General features: G+C 40.4%; 1 protein-coding gene across 2 annotated transcripts; it reads right to left on the bottom strand.

Moving 5' to 3' along the window:
• Window positions 1-5305: 5305 nt before the first annotated feature.
• On the bottom strand, window positions 5306-20869 carry TERF2 (telomeric repeat binding factor 2). 2 transcript variants are annotated; one of them, XM_075282016.1, is made up of 10 exons: window positions 20708-20869; window positions 19526-19621; window positions 16910-17040; window positions 15681-15767; window positions 14774-14920; window positions 13179-13354; window positions 12392-12805; window positions 10249-10334; window positions 6895-6941; window positions 5306-6123 (listed from the first exon to the last, which is right to left on the bottom strand). In XM_075282016.1, the coding sequence occupies exons 1-10, from the start codon at window positions 20853-20855 to the stop codon at window positions 5965-5967; spliced, it is 1491 nt and encodes a 496-aa protein (XP_075138117.1). In that variant the 5' UTR covers window positions 20856-20869; the 3' UTR covers window positions 5306-5964. The 2 variants fall into 2 exon arrangements, with proteins under 2 accessions (XP_075138117.1, XP_075138118.1); XM_075282017.1 differs by having other exon boundaries at window positions 12392-12610.
• Between the last annotated feature and the right edge of the window lie 1293 nt (window positions 20870-22162).

Here is a 22162-nt window from a genome sequence, read left to right as displayed (position 1 = left end):
TATAGGTTAGCTGGCAGACTACATATACCATGGGGTGTGTCTGCAAATTATTTCATTTATACTTTAATGATCTTGATTTACATCATGCTTTATTACTCTAGTTACATCAAAAGCTGCATTCAGAATTCTAATTGCTTCCACATCAGCAGTAACATTCACCTATACATTACTTTGTGTGTTGTGTGAGATATCACAATACACCATCTAATGTACACACTACATCTTCAAGCAGCTAAAATAGGTTCTGATTAATTAGGATTTCACTTAATGAACAAAAATTGTGTACAGGGAAAATACATGTTCAAATGAACGATGTTAATCTGCAGCAACAAACCCCACAATATGTATGAAGTCTGTCCCCACCACTCCCTACAAGAAAATGGCAACTTTAAAATAGAAGTTTACAGAAATCTTTGTATATGGACATAATATCAATCCTAACAATCCCGAAACTGGCGAGAGTAGTATTTAAAGGGGTTGTGCACTTCGTATTTATAACATATTAAGTCATGCAATATTCTACTATACACGCATTGTAAATTTATCTGTGAATCTGTTATCGCGGTGCAGGACCCCCTTGACCCCACAGTTTTACCTCCAGAACGTTCCCCTTGTCAAATTGGGGTGTTGGAGCTCTAGGTTGATTTCACATTTTCTCAGCGCAGTGAGAATGTTGGCGATAACCTGCTCCTCCTTCACCCCCAGATTTGTGAGTCAGAATTAGAGATGTTTAGAACATGGAGTATTTGACTTGACACTTCAACAATAATCTTGAAGGGTTTGAGGTACTTTGGTCAATATAGCATGTTTACTGGATAGAGCAAGGGAACTAAGTAGGTCCTGATTGTCTTCAAGTACAGGTGCCTTTGGGGTTATCAGGTTGAAATTGACGTGCTGTTTTTTTTGCTAACTAACCTCCCCAGTTTCCCTCTTGTGTCTTGCGTGGTGTGTCTTATCTGGTCTGAGTGTCTGTCTGGTTAGGAGAAACCTTCCCATATTTTCAGGGCTCATTTTGTTATGTGTTTTGTTAGCTTATGTTCATGTATAGGAATTAAAAATTGATCTATGAACTGATTTCTTTACAGCTAGATTATTTTGTATGATGCTGTATTTTTTTTCCCTCTAATTCCAATAAAAATTAGTTTGTAGAAAAAAAAAAAAAGAATGCCGACACATACCTCTCAACTTTCAAGGGACAGAAAGAGGGACAGAATGTGTAGTGTGCTGTGCAAATTTACCTCCACCTACTTCCATGTGGACCATTCCCATCCTCATCACATGACCATGGACCGTAAGTCACATGACCATGGTCAGACTTTTATCCACGAGAAGTAACAGAATGAATGGCAGCAAGCTGAAATCTAGAAAACCGTGAGGAATTGATACAGAAAGCATATAAAAAATTGAACAACTTTTTATTATACAAACCATAACCTTTGTCTCTCAATATTGGTTTGAAAGTGACTAACCCCTTTAAGAACTTTGTTTTTTTTAAAAAATTCTTAATTTGCAGTATTTTCAAACCACTTTAATAAAACAGTATGGAAACATGTATAAGGCATAACATTCAACATAGGGAGGAACAGGAGCGGGAATAAACAAGGTCATGCCCAACTACACAAAAAAGTATCAATGATCAAAGTAGAAATGAAAACAAGGAGAGAGGGGCTACAGAAGAATGTGAGTGGGACAAAGGAGGTCTAAAAGAGAGAAAAATGGCATATGACTAACTAGACCCCAAACATAGGGATTCAAAGTCTGTTTTAAAACGCATATACAAGGAGGGATGAGGCATGGAAGCTAGAAAGTGAGAGTTGATTGATTCTCCAAAAGCCCAGGGGGCGAGGTTAGGAAGACTTCCAGTAAGTCTTGTGCTAACAGCTATTCGTCATTGCGGAAACACTGATGTGCCATGTAGAGATCCTCTCGGGACCCTTGAACAAAGAGTGGGTCCTCAATCCCCAGATTGAAAACCAGATTACGTAGGATTGGAAACATCGGGGAGGGTCGAGGTGTGCAATAAAGAAAACTACACATAAGGTAAGGGAAAAATGGTAGGGGGTGTGTGCAGGTCCCATGGGATAGAGGACAGCCAGGGGTGTATGTAAGAGGAGTCACCAAGATGATGCCAGTCAGACAGAAACATAATAGGCATAAACATTTGGGGCCCCCCGCCGATTTCAAATAGAACAATACCAAGCATGTTAACAGAACAGGTTTGTTAGCTCATAAGAATTTAGTGAGCAGAGAGGAAAGTTTGGAGAAGAAATCTTTAGGAATTGACATAGGAAGAGTCTGGAGAAAATGGAGTATGCAAGAATAGGACGTTTATTTTAAAATTAGAGCACTCACTGAAATAGGTAAATGTCCCAAGAGACCAACACACAAGGTCAGGACTCAATTTTGTGAGGCAAGTTGAAATTTTTATTGGTATAACGTATGCAATTTTGATTTGCACCTAGTTATTGCACCATTTGCAGTTCCCATGAAGCCAGATGTTATGCAGGAAAATAGGAGCAGAGGTGCATTACACTGGCACACCTATATATATTAGGTGTGCCAGTGTAATGCACCTCTGCTCCTATTTTTTTGCATAACATCTGGCTTCATGGGAACCGCAAATGGTGCAATAATTAGATGCAAATCAAATATATATATATATATATATACAGTCCTATGAAAAAGTTTGGGCACCCCTATTAATCTTAATCATTTTTAGTTCTAAATATTTTGGTGTTTGCAACAGCCATTTCAGTTTGATATATCTAATAACTGATGGACACAGTAATATTTCAGGATTGAAATGAGGTTTATTGTACTAACAGAAAATGCGCAATATGCATTAAACCAAAATTTGACCGGTGCAAAAATATGGGCACCTCAACAGAAAAGTGACATTAATATTTAGTACATCCTCCTTTTGCAAAGATAACAGCCTCTAGTCGCTTCCTGTAGCTTTTAATCAGTTCCTGGATCCTGGATGAAGGTATTTTGGACCATTTCTTTCTACAAAACAATTCAAGTTCAGTTAAGTTTGATGGTCGCCGAACATGGACAGCCCGCTCTCAAATGATCTGAAAACAAAGATTGTTCAACATAGTTGTTCAGGGGAAGGATACAAAACGTTGTCTCAGAGATTTAACCTGTCAGTTTCCACTGTGAGGAACATAGTAAGGAAATGGAAGACCACAGGGACAGTTCTTGTTAAGCCCAGAAGTGGCAGGCCAAGAAAAATATCAGAAAGGCAGAGAAGAAGAATGGTGAGAACAGTCAAGGACAATCCACAGACCACCTCCAAAGAGCTGCAGCATCATCTTGCTGCAGATGGTGTCACTGTGCATCGGTCAACTATACAGCGCACTTTGCACAAATAGAAGCTGTATGGGAGAGTGATGAGAAAGAAGCCGTTTCTGCACGTACGCCACAAATAGAGTTGCCTGAGGTATGAAAAAGCACATTTGGACAAGGCAGCTTCATTTTGGAAACAAAAATTGAGTTGTTTGGTTATAAAAAAAGGCGTTATGCATGGCGTCCAAAAAGAAACAGCATTCCAAGAAAAACACTTGCTACCCACTGTAAAATTTGGTGGAGGTTCCATCATGCTTTGGGGCTGTGTGGCCAATGCCGGCATCGGGAATCTTGTTAAATTTGAAAGTCGCATGGATTCCACTCAGTATCAGCAGATTCTTGAGAATAATGTTCAAGAATCAGTGACGAAGTTGAAGTTACGCCGGGGATGGATATTTCAGCAAGACAATGATCCAAAACACCGCTCCAAATCCTCAGGCATTCATGCAGAGGAACAATTACAATGTTCTGGAATGGCCATCCCAGTCCCCAGACCTGAATATCATTGAACATCTGTGGGATGATTTGAAGCGGGCTGTCCATGCTCGGCGACCATCTAACTTAACTGAACTTGAATTGTTTGTCCAAAATACCTTTATCCAGGATCCAGGAACTGATTAAAAGCTACAGGAAGCGACTAGAGGCTGTTATCTTTGCAAAAGGAGGATGTACTAAATATTAATGTCACTTTTCTGTTGAGGTGCCCATACTTTTGCACCGGTCAAATTTTGGTTTAATGCATATTGCACACTTTCTGTTAGTACAATAAACCTCATTTCAATCCTGAAATATTACTGTGTCCATCAGTTATTAGATATATCAAACTGAAATGGCTGTTGCAAATACCAAAATATTTAGAACTAAAAATGATTAAGATTAATAGGGGTGCCCAAACTTTTTCATAAGACTGTATATATATATATATATATATATATATATATATATATATATATATATATGTTCTGGTGCCAAAGGTAGCCTGGAACGGCGTATTGGTGCAAGGTTTAAGTATCCCAAGAATAGGTCAGCAGTATAAAAATTTGGAAAACCATGAAAAACCTTTTGAGATAATAGCAACTGTATAAATCAATATTCAAGTAAATAGGAGCTGAAGTACTCCATCATGGCTGCTATACAGTGGATAGAGTCTTCTACTTCTGGCTTCATTCATTGTATAGGTTTTTGGCACTATAGACTGCCTGGAACAGCTGATCAGTTCTGGGTCCAGATGTCAAAATCTCACTGATCGATTATTGATGAATTGGTCATCAGTATCAAAAATGCCCCCCCCCCTCCCCCAGAAAACCCCTTAATTGGGCACCTTTTGGAGGTACAACATGAAGCCTAGCCATGCTTGTCTGCATTATATGAGTGGTTGGCAGGGGATTTAGAACGCATATGCAAAAAATAACAGACCTTTAAAAATCTAGGTTAAAAATTAAATCAGAACATCATTTTGGTCTTGATATGCTTGTTGTCATTTTATTTTTAAAGTACTCTACCCACCTTTCTTAGCTGGCATTTACCGGGCATAATCGCTCTCTTCAATATCACTGCATGGGACTTGTGAACAGGACTCTAGGACAGTCGGGGGGAAAAATCCTGTGGGGCTTGTAATCCTAGCATATTACTTGTTGCCCTGAATACTACTTTTACCTAAATAAAATCACACTCCTTGTTACATAATTGTGCCATAACATGTCAGATGGAATATTCATGGTATCAGAAGGCTGGGTGGCATACTGGGTAATGTAGTACTAGGTACCGTCAAGTACTAAATATACCTAAGTAACTTTCTTAATTTGACAGATGTATCTTTCAGCATTCCTAGAAAGCTGAGTAACATAGCAAACAGTGCTGTAATAAAGATTACTGCTAAGGCATAAAATATACACATATAAAAAAAACACCTCTTTATAAGTTGTAAAACATAACTTGGTTTTAATAGTTTTCAGGAGTTTGGTAAAGCTGGGTGATTTGCACAAAAGATATGAAAGCCCCCCCTTTTCTCGGTGTAATTCATGCTCTGAAGCTCCACTGTCTCCATTATGTTCAATAGCACTCCATTACATCATTAGATGAACTTCCTGTGATGTCATGCTAGAGCATGCAGTCAGTCATTAGACTGAACAGAATCAAGAAGCAGTGTCTGCCCACTCTATGTCTGCAAGTTTTCTACTACTACTGCTCAGAGCTGTAGTTTACCAGTTAGTCCTGCAGACATAGCTAGAACTGAATTATATCAGACGGCATTTTGGTTTTTAGCCGTGGTTTTCAGAGTTTAATATCCCTTTAACATAAAAAAAACACAATTAATTATGTGTGAAAGACATTTGATGGTAGTATGTCACAGCCAACGGTGCCAAAGAACCACTTGACAGCCTCAGAAAGTTGGATAGGATCTTGTAGGACTCCATTAATATCACTATGAATGTCTAATAATCCTACGTCATATATCTGTGTCCTCTAGTCTGTGGTAATTCTAGATACATTAAAGACACAGAAGTGTGTAAAACACACAATAGGTAGTAAGTCTCCCAGAGACAATGTTTTATGGATATTTACAGTGGTCAGTTAAGAGGCCACAACTTTCAGTTATAAAAACACCAGGCTCCTTCACACCAGAGAAAGCTTTTTCATTGTCCTCCATCTGTCCTTTATCATGATCGCTGTGCGTTGCTCAAAAGGATAGCTCTTCAGGATTTGAGACCATTTGCCTTCACCATATTTTTGTACACCCGACTTAATCCATTCGGTTTCTTCTTCTGTCCATTTCTGGAGTTGCGCAAAAAAAAATGAAAAGTAAAAACCTTTTGTAACAGAGCACAAACATTCTGGGTATAGCACAAGACACATTCACCTGTATGCACAGCGGGGTGTGTAGCTAGCACCTTGAGCAGTAATAAACCTATCCCCTGCAGATCAGCAGTACCCAGACAGCTCGACTCTCTGTATTGTTTATGTTCAGCGAGCTGCACTAATCACTCGCCGTACAAACTAGCGGCAAGTAGCTATTGCAGCTCTGTCTCATAGATTTCAATGGGACAGTGTTGCAGTACCTACACTCGCCACTAGAGTTTGCATGGCGAGTGAGCAGCATGGCTCGCAGTAGGCAAACAATACCAAGAGCCACACTGTCTGGGTATCATTTATGTGTGGGGGTCCTGGGTGCTGGACCTCCACGGATCTAATATTCATGGTGTATCCTAAGGATAGGCCATCAGTATTAGAAACCAGATAACCCCTTTAAGTGTATAAGCCAAAACCAACACAACATAGTTGAAAGAGGGGAGAGAAGACACTATAGAGAGCCCGGAGCTGGGACTGAAGCCATCATTCCAACAAGTCTTACAAGATGTAACCTAAGCAACCAATTGTAAACATGGAGGAGGAGATTTTACCCGTATCTGACAAAGGATCAAGATAGATAAATCAATGTATTGGGTAAAACACTTCAGTTAGTTTAACCTACAATCCTTTCCATCACTCTATTGATGGGAATACCCATTTAATATTGAGTAGTATATTATAGACAAACGTGCATACCTTTCTTTTACCAAAATTGCTTAAACTGTTGCCGGATTTTGATGATCCTGGAAAAAAAAAATGAAAGAGAAAAACCATGTTAAATTGTGAATCACAAATTATATATCACCAGCTTTATTTTCCCCTTAGGTTTACTGCAGACCCTTCTAATATAAGGATATATCTGTACTGGGAGCCATCTATTGCTGCTGGAGGCAATTGTAATATATGGAAATTAAATATGGGTATATATCATCATTTGTATAATTATATTTGTAGAAAACTAAAGAGGCAGAGACAGGCCGTGCTTTGAGTCTCTTGTGAGAAAAGCACATTATAAATGTTTGTTGTTGATATTGCCAGGTCTGAATAACGTTTCTATAGTCAATATGTCTGGAGTCAGGTAAACACTAACTAGACGGGCAGTATGTTGGAATCACAGGAATAAGAGACATATAAATCACTTGTATATGTTAAATGCACAGATACTGTAGGTATTTACAGTAATTACATTTCTCCTGCGACCATAACAACTTCCTATTCACATGGAAAAACAATGGGCAACAACAACCACCACCACTGGTAGATAGGTCTCCCTTCTGTGTGATCTTTTTCTTCAGGGTGCAAACTAAAGACAAGATGGGAGGGGGGGGGGTTAATGGGTTTAAGCTATAGGGAAAAATACATAGGGGAAGGCTCAGAACTTAGTATAAAACACCAAAGTCAGAACTCATGAGGATAGGTCTGGATTGAGAAAGGCCCTGAAGAATGAAAGGGACCAGAAAGAAACTCTTGTCTAAACCAATGGTAACCATAATGAATGTCTTTTCCATATTCCATTATTGTTATTATTTATATTAGGGGATATAGAATGGTTATTGACTGCATTTGTTGTTTGATTTGTGTTGTCTTTCATGATCTTCTTTGATTTAGGGTTGTTATTACTGGATATCAATGCCCAGAGGGTCTACTTATTTGTCTTCTTGTGGTTGCAAAGTTATTGTACATATTATATCTCTAAACTAATCAACCAATGTATATAATATGCACATTGGTGAGTTTCACTTGCGGTCGGTCCCCTAGAACCAACACAAGATTACTATTGCTATTTCAATATTATGATTATTAAAAATGGTAAATAATATTTCTTACATAACGACCTGTCCACTTGTAACCATAACATGCTGAAGCAATGCAGAGTGTTTAAGGGGACTCATCTACACCAATGTACTTTGTGTGGTAGGGATACAAAAAATTCAATAAATGCACACATTGCAATCTCACAACCAGACCCCAGTTCCACAATGCTCTTTAAAATGTTAAGTTTATTAAATGCCATTAAGTACATTCATTATATTGCCAACAACCAAGTGCAAATTAAAAGTTGGTAGCCCCCATTCTTACCTAAATTCCTACATACATGTGTAAGTCAGGATCGACTTAGGGTTCGTTCACATTTGCGCCCGGTCTCCGTTCTGCAGGTTTCCATTTCCTGCACAAAACAGAGCAGGAGACGGAAACCTACAGGACTCTCTCAAACCCATTCATTTGAATGGGTTTGAAAGGTGTCTGGCCGTGGGCGCCAGTGAGCGTTTCATGCTCTCCGCCGCAAAACCAGTTTTTTTAAAACCGGACACAGAGTCGGACATGCAGTACTCTGTGTCCAGTTTTAAAAAACCGGTGTCACGGCGGAGAGCATGAAACGCTCACTGGCTGGACCCGGTCTGACAGCTTTCCGTCTTCTGCCTGCAGAAGACGGAAAGCTCAGAACAGAATCCGGGCGCTAGTGTGAACCCAGCGTAAGTGTCAATTTATCCAGCTAGACAAGTTCATTCAGATGCCTATTTAAATTTTAGATTTAGAATTATTTTTTTGTTGCATAAGAAAATATATGTTCTTATTGCAGAGCTGATACAATGCCCATATACATCTCTTGCAGTACTATAGCTGTATATATCAGAGGTTCCTTTTTTTTTGTCCTTTGGCTTCTATGAGGACTTCTTTTTGTCCACAATAATTTTTACTTACCCTGATAAAGTCTGCTTTCTGTGGATCTGTTCTTGTGCATATACTTAGTGTGGGGAGAGATGACTCCCATAGGGTTGGTTTTGGGTGCATGCACAGTTTCTTCTATCCATGCAAGCACAATGCGTTCACTTGCATACTTCCGAGGGGGAACCAATGCACATGCGCAGATTCATATATTTACGCAATGTGCAGCTTGAATACCTGTAAATTGGACCAAATGAGTATGCTCCCTTTTGGACATGAGCAGAGGAGCGCACCCCATGTTGGTTGAGGTTTAGACACACTGGTTGAGTAATGCAACTGCCTTTCAGAGGTAACTCAAGGTGGGCTGATGTGGATTGTTGTCGCTGTGACCAAGCCCACAATGGTGCAATTTGAGATTTTAAAACCTTAGATTCCTAGACCAAACATTCACTGTAGCTCATGATGACACAGACTTTCAGCTAAACATGTCAGGGGCTATAGCTTAGCATGTCTTCCAGTCGCATACATTGATTTTTAAATAATTGGAGCTGTGAATAAGAATGTGAATGAACTTTCCTAGTACAGTGCTTTCCATTTATACATTCATATAGCAGAACGTTGATAGACAGATTGAAACGTAGTTGATCCTGACTTACACAAGCATATAGGAACTAGGGTGATAATGGGAGCTACCAACTTTTAATTTGCACGTGGTTGCTGGCATTGTAATGATTATGAAATACCATTAAAAACAAACTAAGAAATTTATAGGGCATTTGTGTCGAAGCACTCAGGGCTTGTTCACATCTGCACCCGGGGTCTCTGTTATGCAGGTTTCCGTTTCCTGCATGAAACTGGGCAGGAGACAGAAACCCAAAGGCATGTTTCAAACCCATTCATTTGAATGGGTTTGAAAAATGTCTGGCCGTGAGCGTTTTATGCTCTCCGCTGCGAAACCGTTTTTATTTTTTAACTGGACACAGAGTCGGACATGCAGGACTTTGTGTCCAGTTTAAAAAAAAAAAAAACGGTTTCGCCGCGGAGAGCATAAAATGCTCACCGGCGCTCACAGCCGGACTCGGTCTAACAGGTTTCCGTCTTCTACCGGCAGAAGATGTAAACCTGATACAGAGACCTGAACGCTGGTGTGAACCTAGCGTCAGTGATGCAGAGAATTTCAGGAGAGGAGCATGTCGCTTTTGCAGGAGGAGGAAGGGATTAAGTTGGTGAGAACAAGCTATAGGAGTGTCATGGTGTGATGATCAGAATGGTTACTAAATCAGCATGGCTAGTTTTCCTAACCTGTACATTTTTCTTCAAAGGTTCAGTTTTAAGAAGATGTTATTTTGTAGTAGATTTTACCCTTGTGCACACATCACTTACTATTATCCTGAAACAGATTATCCTCATCGCTCCACGTGTCCAGCTCCTCCACAGTACTTGCCTTGTCCGAGTTTTGATCGTCAATTCTGCACAGGAAACAAATATACACTCAGTACTCACCGGCAAACCCAATACTTTTATCCTACAGTAGATGAACTGCAATTCAGACTCATCTGCCAGATATCTGTAGCATACAGGAGATTTATTAATTGTTTTTAGCAATTGTGTAGGGAGCGGTTTGGGGAAGTACTCTTATTATGTTGATATCAGGGATGTGTTGCAGAATGATCATGTAGGACTACACTACACTACGCTAAATGTTAGCTAGATTTAGCTCATCACTATAGATCAGTCTTTAAATAGAAAACATGCCAAGACAGACAAAGGCCTGCTGCTTCTGCATGGAATACTGGCCGGACACAGTAGATTATACACACACTGCACAGAACAGACTAGACTTGGCAATGCTCAGCTAATGCATCGCTAAGAAGAGACTTTACAGCCAGTTCTCTACTGCAAGTCCAAGGACATATAGTCCCTGAATCGTCTCTACCATACCCAGATAATTTTTAACCCCTTCCCACCGACAGCGTTTTTCGATTTTCATTTTTGACTCCACCCCTCCCCCACCCCTTCCAAGCCCCATAACCTTTTTATTTCTCCACTCTCAGAGCCATATGAAGTCTTAATGTTTGCGGGACAAATTTTTCTTCATGATGCCACCATTAATTATTCTGTACAATGTACTGGGAAGCTGGAAAAAAATTGTGAATGGGGGTGGATTTGAAGAAAAAGTGCATTTGTGCGATTTTCTTACGGGATTTGTTTTTACGGTGTTCACTGTGCAGCCAAAATGACATGTCACCTGTATTCTAATGTTTCGGTACAATTACGAGGATCCTAAATTTATATGGTTTTATTTACATTTTAACCCCTTAACAAAAATCCAAAACTGCCAATTTTGTTTTTCCTAAAAGACACCATATTCTGACGCCTGTAACTTTTTTATACTTGCGTGTACAGGGATGCATAGGGCATCTTTTTTTGTGTGGCCGGGTGTACTTTTTAGTTATACCATTTTGGGGAATTGCTATTGTTTTGATCATTTTTTTATTCAAATTTTTATCAGAGGCAAAAGTGTGAAAAAATGGCGGTTTGGCACTTTTGACTTTTTCCCGCTACAGCATTTACTGCATAGGAAAAATATTTTTATAGATTTGTAGAGCGGGCGTTTTCGGACACAGGGATACCTAATGTGTATGTGTTTCACTGTATTTAAGTACGGTACTTTTATATGTGTTCTAGGTAAAGGAGGGTGATTTGAATGTTTAATACTTTTTACATTTTTTTTTTATACTTTTAAAGAAAAAAAAAAAATAAAATTTTTTTTGCATTTATTAAACCCCCTAGGGGTCTTTAACCCAGGGGGTCTGAGGACTAATGCAATGCATTGCAAAAAAAAAAAAAAAAAATTCTTTTACAGGCTACATAGAACAGCCTGCATAAGAAAGTGACTGCAGACAGGCCGGGGAGCCTTTACAAGCCTCCTGGCTGTCATGCCAACGTGACGTCAGCCCTGGAGCTTACTCCAGGTGCAGGCTATCACAGGCAAAATGGCGGCGCCCATGCGCCGCAGGGAAGATGGCACCTCGGTCAGCTTTGAACCAGATGCCTGAAGAGTGAATGTCTACGATCGGTACGGGCACCGACCATGGGCATTAGCGCATGGTGACTGCTGTATGAAACAGCAGGCCCCAGGTGGCTATGGCGGCCGCCATAGTTAAACACCCAGCGTCCGCCGTACTAGTACGGCGGATGTCGGGAAGGGGTTAAGCAACCACCACTAACTCAAAAAATTCCAAGACAAAAAGCTCTATAAGTTATGCAGTTTATAGGTCAGTTTATAGGGCCCATAGATTGTAATACCTCGCGGGCAGGGCCCTCTACCCCACCGTGCCAGTCGGTCATTGTTAGTATTATATTTACCTGTATATTTTGTGTATTGTATGTAACCCCCAAATGTAAAGCACCATGGAATTAATGGTGCTATATAAATAAACAATAATAATAAAAAAATAAACTGTAGACTTTAAAATAGCTCAAGGCAAAAAATAAATACATTTTGGATGCATGAATTGCTTACAATGCTTTCCTCCTTTTGCTTGTGATAGGTGAACTGAACAATCTCCGGACATATGCACTGCTGCGCGTCTTTTGTTGGGGTTTCGTCACACTCTCCTCCATCTCTTGCCTATTTTCCTCTTCAATTTCACTTTCCTGCTGACTGTCTGGTTCCATGACCAACTGGTGGAGAGTTACAGAACATTTCCTCTGTCCCATCTCTTTTAGGACTGAGGCCTCTCTGGGGGAGCAAGCACGGGGGCTATTACTGTTTTGCGCATTAGTAGAGACACTTTGAAGAGAAGTGTCTGTGTCACAGAAGTCTGTCTCACATAAATGTCTGAACTTAACATCTGGGTTCTCATCTTGATAGAGTAATAAGAACTTAGATTTGATAGCGGACAGGCTGTAAGTGGGACCAGTGTCTATTTCTGACCTAGAGGGACAAGAAGGACATATAGTTCATGAATCCCTATTTCCAAGTGGAGTCTATATTATAACATAATATCTGGTGGAGTGGATCTCTATGTAACCAAAATTAACACTGCCAGACTGAGCAAAACTATTCACAGAGGCGAGCCAACCTCATCCTCAATCCATATCCAGATAAAGGATATTTTTTTTACATCAGAGGTCAGTGACCTGATAGTTAGAGGGTATTGTGATTACGATTAATCTAGGCTGATGAAATGGACAAGAATGAACATTTTGCTATAATGGGATTTTAAAACTGAAATTTGTAGTCTTCATATTTTATATGATTATTATGGATTTGGTAAGCTTCTTTGTAATACCTTGTCTAGACTTACCTAACTTCCTTTTTTGGACTAGTAAAATATTTGCTCTGGGATGCAGAAGAATCATGATCTAGTGTTGAGGTCTCATTCTGGGAAGATACGCTTCCTGTACTCTGCTCAGGTTGCATATCTGGGGTGCGAGCTTCCTTGGATCTTCCATTTAAATCTGTATGATCTTTCTGTGCAAGCTTAAAACAAGAACATTAGGTTAGTAAAGATAATTGCCCAACTAGATACCTGTTTGATAACCCTGCTGTGATTGGACTTGGTACCTTCCATATCATTTAAAACTATTGTTAGATAAGTCAATCCCCAAATGTTTGGTTTAATGACAATAATGGGCCATTACTTCCAAATTTCTGTTACATAGTGTGGGGATATTAGCTCAGTAGAAGCAGTGGTGCAAACCCAAACAGTCAAGACAGGGGCACAAAATGCAGCAAACTGGTTTATTTAGAAAAAAAAAAACCAGAAAATAAATAAACTTTGATTCAGGCACAAAATGAGCAAAACAAAATACAGCCTTAACTTTGGCAAAAAATAAATACCTGCTCGTCTGAGCCACTAGCTAAACAGTAGGTTAACCTAACTATACATGTGGCTTACTTCCAGCCATTCAAACCAAACAAGCACAATTTTGTCTCACCAGACTCTGGGTTACAGGACAGAACCATACACCTCATAGACCCCCAAATGTAAAGCACCATGGAATTAATGGTGCTATATAAATAAACAATAATAATAATAATGAACTGCAGGCTCTGCAGCCTTTTATGGGTCAGTAATGAGCCCAGGATCTGCACCTGGGTTGAGGCCTACTCCAGATCCGCCCTGGACCACACATATGTCAGAAACCTTGGACTAATATACCTGGACTCCAGCACTCTGCCTGTTACCTTCTCACAATAGTCAATGAATTACAGGCAGTTAAACATAACTCTTATAGTATGCCGACATGATCTTGATGATTTTTCTTTTACTACCCCTGAACTGAAATTATGTGCAACACAATAATAATAATAATAATAATAATAATAATAATAATAATAATAAAATATTCTTATAAATAAAAATTCTGGATAGCAGTCACATCCTTTCCTTATAATATATGATCCAGTGTATATTGCCTAAAATCCAGGCTTTATAGCTAATAAAGGAAACTGTGCACCAAGCAGTCGGCTGTGAGAAATACTGGCGGGATGGGGGGATGATGATTTATCAACGCATTTACACCAGTTTTCCGATGTAGATGTGCGATAATGTGATTATCTTTGGCTATTTATTATGACTCTCAACAGTTTCAGGGGTGAGTTATACCACAAGTGGCGTAGATTTCTGAAGCCTCTTGATATTGCAGACCCGCCTTGCACCAGTCATGGCCGTTATTAATGGCATAAGTAATAAACCTGCCCCATTGTGTTAGGTTACTAAACTAATGAATATAACTAATTTTACAGTTCACAGACCTTAAAAGAACAACAAAACATATTATAAACTTGCAATAGAATGGAGAAACACTTTAAGGGCATTTCTAGCCTAGGAAGGAAAATAACCATTTATAAGGCACAGGGGATGAATGGGTTTATTGGATACTGGCAACTACTTACAGACAACAAAAAGGAAGGAATATGCTGAATCTGGTCCTCAAACGTACTGTACACCTTCTCTTTGATTGTAGACAAGGAAAAATTTGCAATCAATGGATGTTTTAGGTTCCTTTCCTGGATGATATTCATCAGTTCTGCCCGAAGTTGCTGAAAGAAGACACAGTAGCTGATAATGGAGCGAGATTATCCTGCATTCTGTACATTGTAAGGGTGCACATAGGCAAGGCAGATTTGATACAGAAATTTCTCTGACTGTTTGATACATTAGAATGGTGCTGTCAGAAACCACTGCACCTGCTTGAGAAATAACTAGACGTATGGAACTGACAGAAAGGTCTACAACAAATGGACATTGTGTGAGTACGCCCTAAACAGGTAACAGTTGTCTATTTGCCCTAAGGTATCGTACTACTTGAACACCCAAGTGGTACAATTTTGTTCTGCAAAACAAATTATTTTAGAAAATGCCTCCTTGTGATGGGGCAGACACAGAATCTAAACCTTCATAGTATTTTCCAAGAATGCATTACGGATAACAATACACCTTTATTTTATCAGTCATGTCTGGCTCTACACCCCTCTCCATCAAACAGCTAGTTGAAAGAGGGTTCTCCTCTGTTTTCCAGGCACATCGCACTACTTCTAGTAGTGGATGTGCCTAATACTGCAACCCAGTCCAAACCAAAACCTAAAGATCAGTGCATGGCAAAGAAAGTGGCCTTCTCAGTAAGCTTATTGGTGGGGCCCCATCAATATTTTAATCCCTGAATATCCCACTAAAGCATAAAGATTTTCTCTCTGTAAGGTGTGCTCTCTTTTAAAACATTCGGTACAATGTATGAACACACATGATAGATAGATAGATAGATAGATAGATAGATAGATAGATAGACTTGCAGATACTCACTCTTGTATTTCTGCTGTTAATTATATGCTTCTTCAGGATATTCCTGGCTCTGCTAAATTCCTGCTTTTGTATACAGACTACCACTGCCTAGAAAAGAATTGAGACATTATGAGAAGAAGTAACTTGCAACTACCATTTTAAGGTGCATGTGCCTGAACACATTTCATTGTTCAATAAATAAGCTTCAATGTCATCAAACCTCTTAGAAGACATGTTATAATACTTCACACCATTAACCTGATATTACTTTCCTGCAACAAACACAATGGGGCATATTCATTATATATACAAGTTATCTGGTGTAAAAAGTAACCAACCCAGGGTTTGAGACTTTTTAAGCGCCAGTGGTGACAATAATTGTCAGAACTGGCATTTTTGCACCTACACCACTTTCATGAAAGTGGTATGGGAGCTGAGGTAGATTTAACATAATTTACCTCCTTCTCCTGTGCTATAGACAGCCACCAAATCTCAGGAATATGGTTATTAGCAGCTCACTGTCACCTCCTACCGAACAGGAACATTTCCATGCAGACAGAAAAAGTGCAAGACCTGCACACACATATTGACCACCGACAAGATAAAGATCCCCAACTCTAATCAGGACTACAAAATCCGAAGTTACCTACACCTGCACCACTGCTAATGTGGTGTATTTACATATTATTCACCAAATGTCCCACTGGAGACCTGTATGTTAGGGAGACTGGTCAGATTTGTAGAATGTGGAGGAAGTCACTCCACCACACGATTACAGAGCAGAGAATGGACCTCCCTGTGCCAAAGCAGTTTTGCAATCAAGATCATAATGTCATCAAAGACATGAAAATTTTGGTTTTAAGGGGGGATTTCAAATCCAAAAAAGATAGAAAAGTGTGTGAGTGTAAACTTATAACCTTGTTTGACACACTTCAGGGGGGTTTGAACGGGTTTATGTCCTTCTACAGAAATAAACCATCACATCACTAATCAAAGCAGTCATAAAGCCACTCTTTGAACTGATAAGGGCCTTGTGAACTGATGATTAGTTTACTTGTGTGTACTAAAAAATACCAACGATCAGTGCAAGGAATCAGGAGAGAGTGTACATGAGAATGCTGCAAACTGTCACCATGAATGACTATGGTACATGGTCTAGGAAAATGTACAATCTCTTGTGGAGAATTATACCAGTAATTTATATTGTATCATTTATATTAGTAAGAATTACTGTAGTAGAATCCACTTACTGCCTCTTTCAGCATTTGCTTGTTTGTATCGAGAATATCAGCAGGCACCAACTTGTCCTCAATCATTACATCTAGAATTCCAATAGCCGATTCAAGAGGTGTCTCATTTTTCTCTTCATCAAACCTACAGTCTGAAAACAAAGATGGATTTTCAGAGCACATATTATAGATCTATAATTTTAAGGATAGGTTAATTTTAACAGTGAGAGATGGCGCGCACAGCAGTCAGACGCTTTTTGTAGTTGATGAGGTTTGCGCCCATGTCAGGAGGAATTTTGGTCCGCTCCTCTTTGCAGATTGTCTCTAAATCATTAAGATTTTGAGGCTGTCGCTTGGCAATTCGGAGCTTGAGCTCTCTCCATAGGTTTTCTATGGGATTAAGGTCTGGAGCCTGGCTTAATTTTTGTCTCATCTGATCAATCTGGATGATTCTAAGAGAGATTGGGAGAAGGTGCTTTGGTCAGAGGAGACGAAACTTGAGCTCTTTGGCATTAACTCAACTCACCTTGTTTGGAGGAAGAGAAATGCTGCCTATGACCCAAAGAACACTGTCCCTACTGTTAATCATGGAGGTGGAAAGATTATGTTTTGGGGTGTTTCTATGCACATAACTACTTCACCGCATCAATGGAAGAATGGATGGAGCCATGTACCGTAAAATCCTGAGTGAGAACCTCCTTCCCTCCACCAGGATATTAAATACGGGTGATGGCTGGGTCTTCCAGCAGATCAATGACCCAAAACATACAGCCAAGGCAACAAAGGAGTGACTCAAAAAGAAGGTCATGGAGTGGCCTAGGCAGTCTCCAGACCTTAACCCTATAGAAAACTTATGGAGGGAGGTGAAGCTCTGAGTTGCCAAGCGACAGCCTCAAAATCTTAATAATTTAGAAATGTTCTGCAAAGAGGAGCGGACCAAAATTCCTCCTGATATGTGCGCAAACCATATCATCAACTACAAAAAAAGGTCTGACTACTGTGCTTGTCAATAAGGGTTTTGTCACCAAGTATTAAGTCTTGTTTGCCAGAGGGATCAAATACTTATTTCTCTATGCAAAATGCAAATAAGTTTATAAAAGTCACAAAGTGATTTTCTGGATTTTAGTTTTGATATCCTCTCACTGTTAAAATTAACCTACCCTTAAAGAGGACCTTTCATCAGATTGGGCACATGCAGTTTTATATACTGCTGGAAAGCTGACAGTGCGCTGAATTCAGCGCACTATCGGCTTTCCCGATCTGTGCCCGGTGTAAAGCGCTATTGGTCCCAGGACCGTAGCGCTTTACAGTCAGAAGGGCGTTTCTGACACTTAGCCAGGAGTATATAAAACTGCCTGTGCCCGATCTGATGAAAGGTCCTCTTTAAAATTATAGACTGTTCATGCCTTTGTCAGTGGGCAAACTTACAAAATCAGCAAGGGATCAAATACACACGTGGACAAAATTGTTGGTACCCCTCATTTAATGAAAGTAAAACCCACAATGGTCACATAAATAACTTGAATCTGGTAAAAGTAATAAGTAAAAATTTTGACAAGCCACAAAACCTTCTGGGAGAATGTCCTATGGACAGATGAGACAAAAATTGAACTGTTTGGCAAGGCACATCAGCTCTATGTTCACAGACGGAAAAATGAAGCTCATCTTGAACACTGTCCCTACTGTGAAACATGGAGGAGGTTTTGTTATGTTCTGGGGCTGCTTTGCTGCTTCTGGTACAGGGTTGTCTTGAATCTGTGCAGGGTACAATGAAATCTCAAGACTATCAAGGGATTCTAGAGAGAAATGTGCTGCCCAGTGTCAGAAAGCTTGGTCTCAGTCACAGGTCATGGGTCTTGAAACAGGACAATGACCCATAACACATAGCTAAAAGCACCCAAGAATGGCTAAGAGAAAACATTGGACTATTCTGAAGTGGCCTTCTATGAGCCCTGACCTAAATCCTATTGAGCATCTTTGGAAGGAGCTGAAACATGCCGTCAGGAAAAGGCCCCCTTCAAATTCGAAACAACTGGAGCAGTTTGCTCATGAGGAGTGGGCCAAAATACCTGCTGAGAGGTGCAGAAATCTCATTGACATTTACAGGAATGGTTTGATTGCAGCGATTGCCTCAAAAGGTTGTGCAACAAAATATTAAGTTACGGGAACCATCATTTCTGTCGAGGCCCGTTTCATGAGGTTTTTTTTTTTTTTTAATTTTGTTGAAGTGAAAAGCAATGTCTGACTTTCATTTGTTCATTTTCATAGAATTTTTATTTATTATTAATTTTCTCAGATTCAAAATAATATTAATAAAAATAATTCATTCAATTTTAGACAGGACGACAATGTTAAATGTTATTTTTACCAATTTTTAATTGTTAATTCCATAAAAATATTTTTCATTTTTTGTGCAGAAAAAGTTATTTCTGTGACCATTGTGGGTTTTTCTTTCATTAAATGAGGGGTACCAACAATTTTGTCTGTGTGTAATCATTTCCCTCACTGTATATACAGTATATAACAACTGATACTAAAGGCCCGAACTGGCAGACACACTGAAAAAGCCACCTGTATGAACAGCCCCATGGATCTCCAAATCACAAGGACCCTATGAGAATAACTCCCTTTGCTTACCAACATCCCCCCCTTCTTCAATACAGGAGAGGAGCTGCATGATCCGGAGAAGCTTGGAGTTCTGCTCCACATATTTTAAATGTCGCTGGATTAAAACTAAAGAAAAAATAAATAAATAATTAAATAAAGGAACTAAATAAAGAAAATAAATGACCCAGACACATAGGTCCCTTAAAAGGGGCAGTCTGTGCCGATACTGATGATGATGATGGACCTCGGGGACCACATCATAACCCCTGGGTATAATGATCCAAAGCATCAATCACTATTCACACCCCCCCCCAATCACCTGACCCAGGGGCAATCATGAGACCCTAACGTCCATGTCCATCAACAGCGATCCACGAATCGGTACAATACTACAGAAATATGCATACCATGAACCATTTTTATGTCCCTCATGCATGAAACAAAACTTACATTGTACTGCTACTAAGTAAGGTCCACAATTGCGTTGGAGACTATCAAAGTGTCTGCTGAAAATCGGCACAGAAAAAAGTCCTGCATGTCCGACTTTGTGTCCGTGCAAGAAAACGGTATTAGGGCTAGTTCACACGGGGGCAAGTAGGTGGATTTTGACAGCGGATTTCGCCTCAAAATCCGCCTCCATACAATGGTGGTCTATGGAGACCACTAGCGTTCTTGTTGCCGCTAGCAGGAAAAAGAAGTGAGCTGCCCTTTCTTCATCCATTTGAGCTGACTCCCCCCATCACTCTTGGTGCCAAAATCCGCCCCGTGTGAACGAGCCCTTACGGCGACGAGGTGATATACGGACACCGGCGGTTTACTTAAAAAAAACAACAACAAAAAACACTGAAATTAATGGGTTTTTAAACTGACCGTATGTAAGTTGACCCCAAGCAGTTTTTCCTGCAATTTTGGCGAAAACACAGTGGCCGGACAGCGGCGCAAAAGTGATCACCCCACCTCTCTGTTGTTAGGACCCAAAGGACAGAGATCCAGCACTATTATGGACCTAGCATAACCAGAAGTTCTGACTTAAGTTGTTCTTTTCGGTTTCGTTGATTACATCTGATCCTGGGAAAGTTGAGCGACACTTTTATACAGGTTACATAGCCTTCCCATGTGACAGCCATTGCAAGAACAGTAACCCATGTTGTTATGCCCCTGAAGGTTAGAAACCCCCGGACATGTCCAGTCTAACAGCCCGACATGACTTACTAGACACGAGATCCCGAATCTGTATGAAATCGTCATTTCGGCAGTTCTTGAAGGCGTCCACATACAGATGAAAGAAATATTCCAGCACCCACTGGTTCACTACAGGTTCCAGACCCAAAAGGCCACTAACATTACAGTTCATCTCCATTGCGCGCCCTACTACAAAAAATCGCCGCGAAATGGCCCCACTTCTCCTGAGGATGTCACATGACCTGGAATGATGCGTCCGCCATGTTGGTAGTGGCGGAAATAGCTATTTTGTTACGTGTACTAGGTAGAAACTGTTGTGTCTGCAAACGGGGAAACAGTAAGCATAAGAAATGATGCGATATCGATATTACAAGACAGGTTTCAATACAGTTCTAAGCCTTTCCCCGTGGACCCAGGAACGCCCCCAATCACGTGTATATGTTTGCATAACCACGCCCCTTTTGTAAAGCTAAAGTGAAACAGTTTTGGCTCGAATAGTTTCATAAAAGTCACGGGTCAGTGGACGGAGATGGGTCAGGGCAGGTCGGGTCAGAGACAGCTCAGCCTGCCAGATTTACAATGTCTATAGCTAAGATCTACGGCTCCTGAGATGTGCCACAATTATGAAGAGGCAGACTCATACTTTGTATCTACATACAAACATTAATCTCTTAAAGGGGCTGTCCATAAATTGGACAAACTATGGAGGAGCCCCAAGCAGGTGTAACATAAAACAAAATATATATACCTGTCCTTCCCTCTTTGTTGTCCACCACAGTAATACGTTTGATTGCCCACTTTGGCTTAGTACCCAGAAGCCCTGAATCCCACGTGGCTACCATGGCCACACTGTGGCTTTAGTGATTCAGTCATGTGGGGTGCAGGGGTTCCAAGGACCGAACCACAGCATGCAACCAAACAGAGCTCTGGAGACAGTTGAGGATTTTTTATTTTTTTAATGTTATGTTACACTCTGTGGCCTACCAGCAAATGCTCTCACTCCTCCAGTAGCGGATCCAGGTTTTGCGGGGCCCTGGGCAATTGACTTTGGCGGGGCCCTACTTACTGTGGGTCTCGCACTTCTAACCTGTACTTCCCAACTGTTGAAGACTAGAAAGAGGGAACAAAATGTGCGGCACGCGCAGCGCGCCACAGCAAATTAGGCCCCGCCCACTTTTATGTTGACTCCACCCATTCTCATTCAATTTTCATGTGATTCCACATAGTATAATCCTCCTACAGTCACCCGTAAATTATATCTCCCCCCCATTTTCATATATACCCTTCATCTACCCCTAGTTTCATGTCCCCCCCCTCTATCTCTGTCCCCAGTTTCATGCCATTCTCCCCCTTTATCTGCCCACAGTTTCATTTCCCCCCGTCTCTGCCCCAGTGTCATGCCGTTCTCCCCCCTTCATCTGCCCCAGTGTCATGCCGTTCTCCCCCCTTCATCTGCCCCAGTGTCATGCCGTTCTCCCCCCTTCA

This window comes from Leptodactylus fuscus, chromosome 7, assembly GCF_031893055.1.
Source record: "Leptodactylus fuscus isolate aLepFus1 chromosome 7, aLepFus1.hap2, whole genome shotgun sequence".
Lineage (NCBI taxonomy): Eukaryota > Metazoa > Chordata > Amphibia > Anura > Leptodactylidae > Leptodactylus > Leptodactylus fuscus.
The sequence above is the reverse complement of the archived record's forward strand: the minus strand, read 5'-3'. Positions and strand labels throughout refer to the sequence as shown.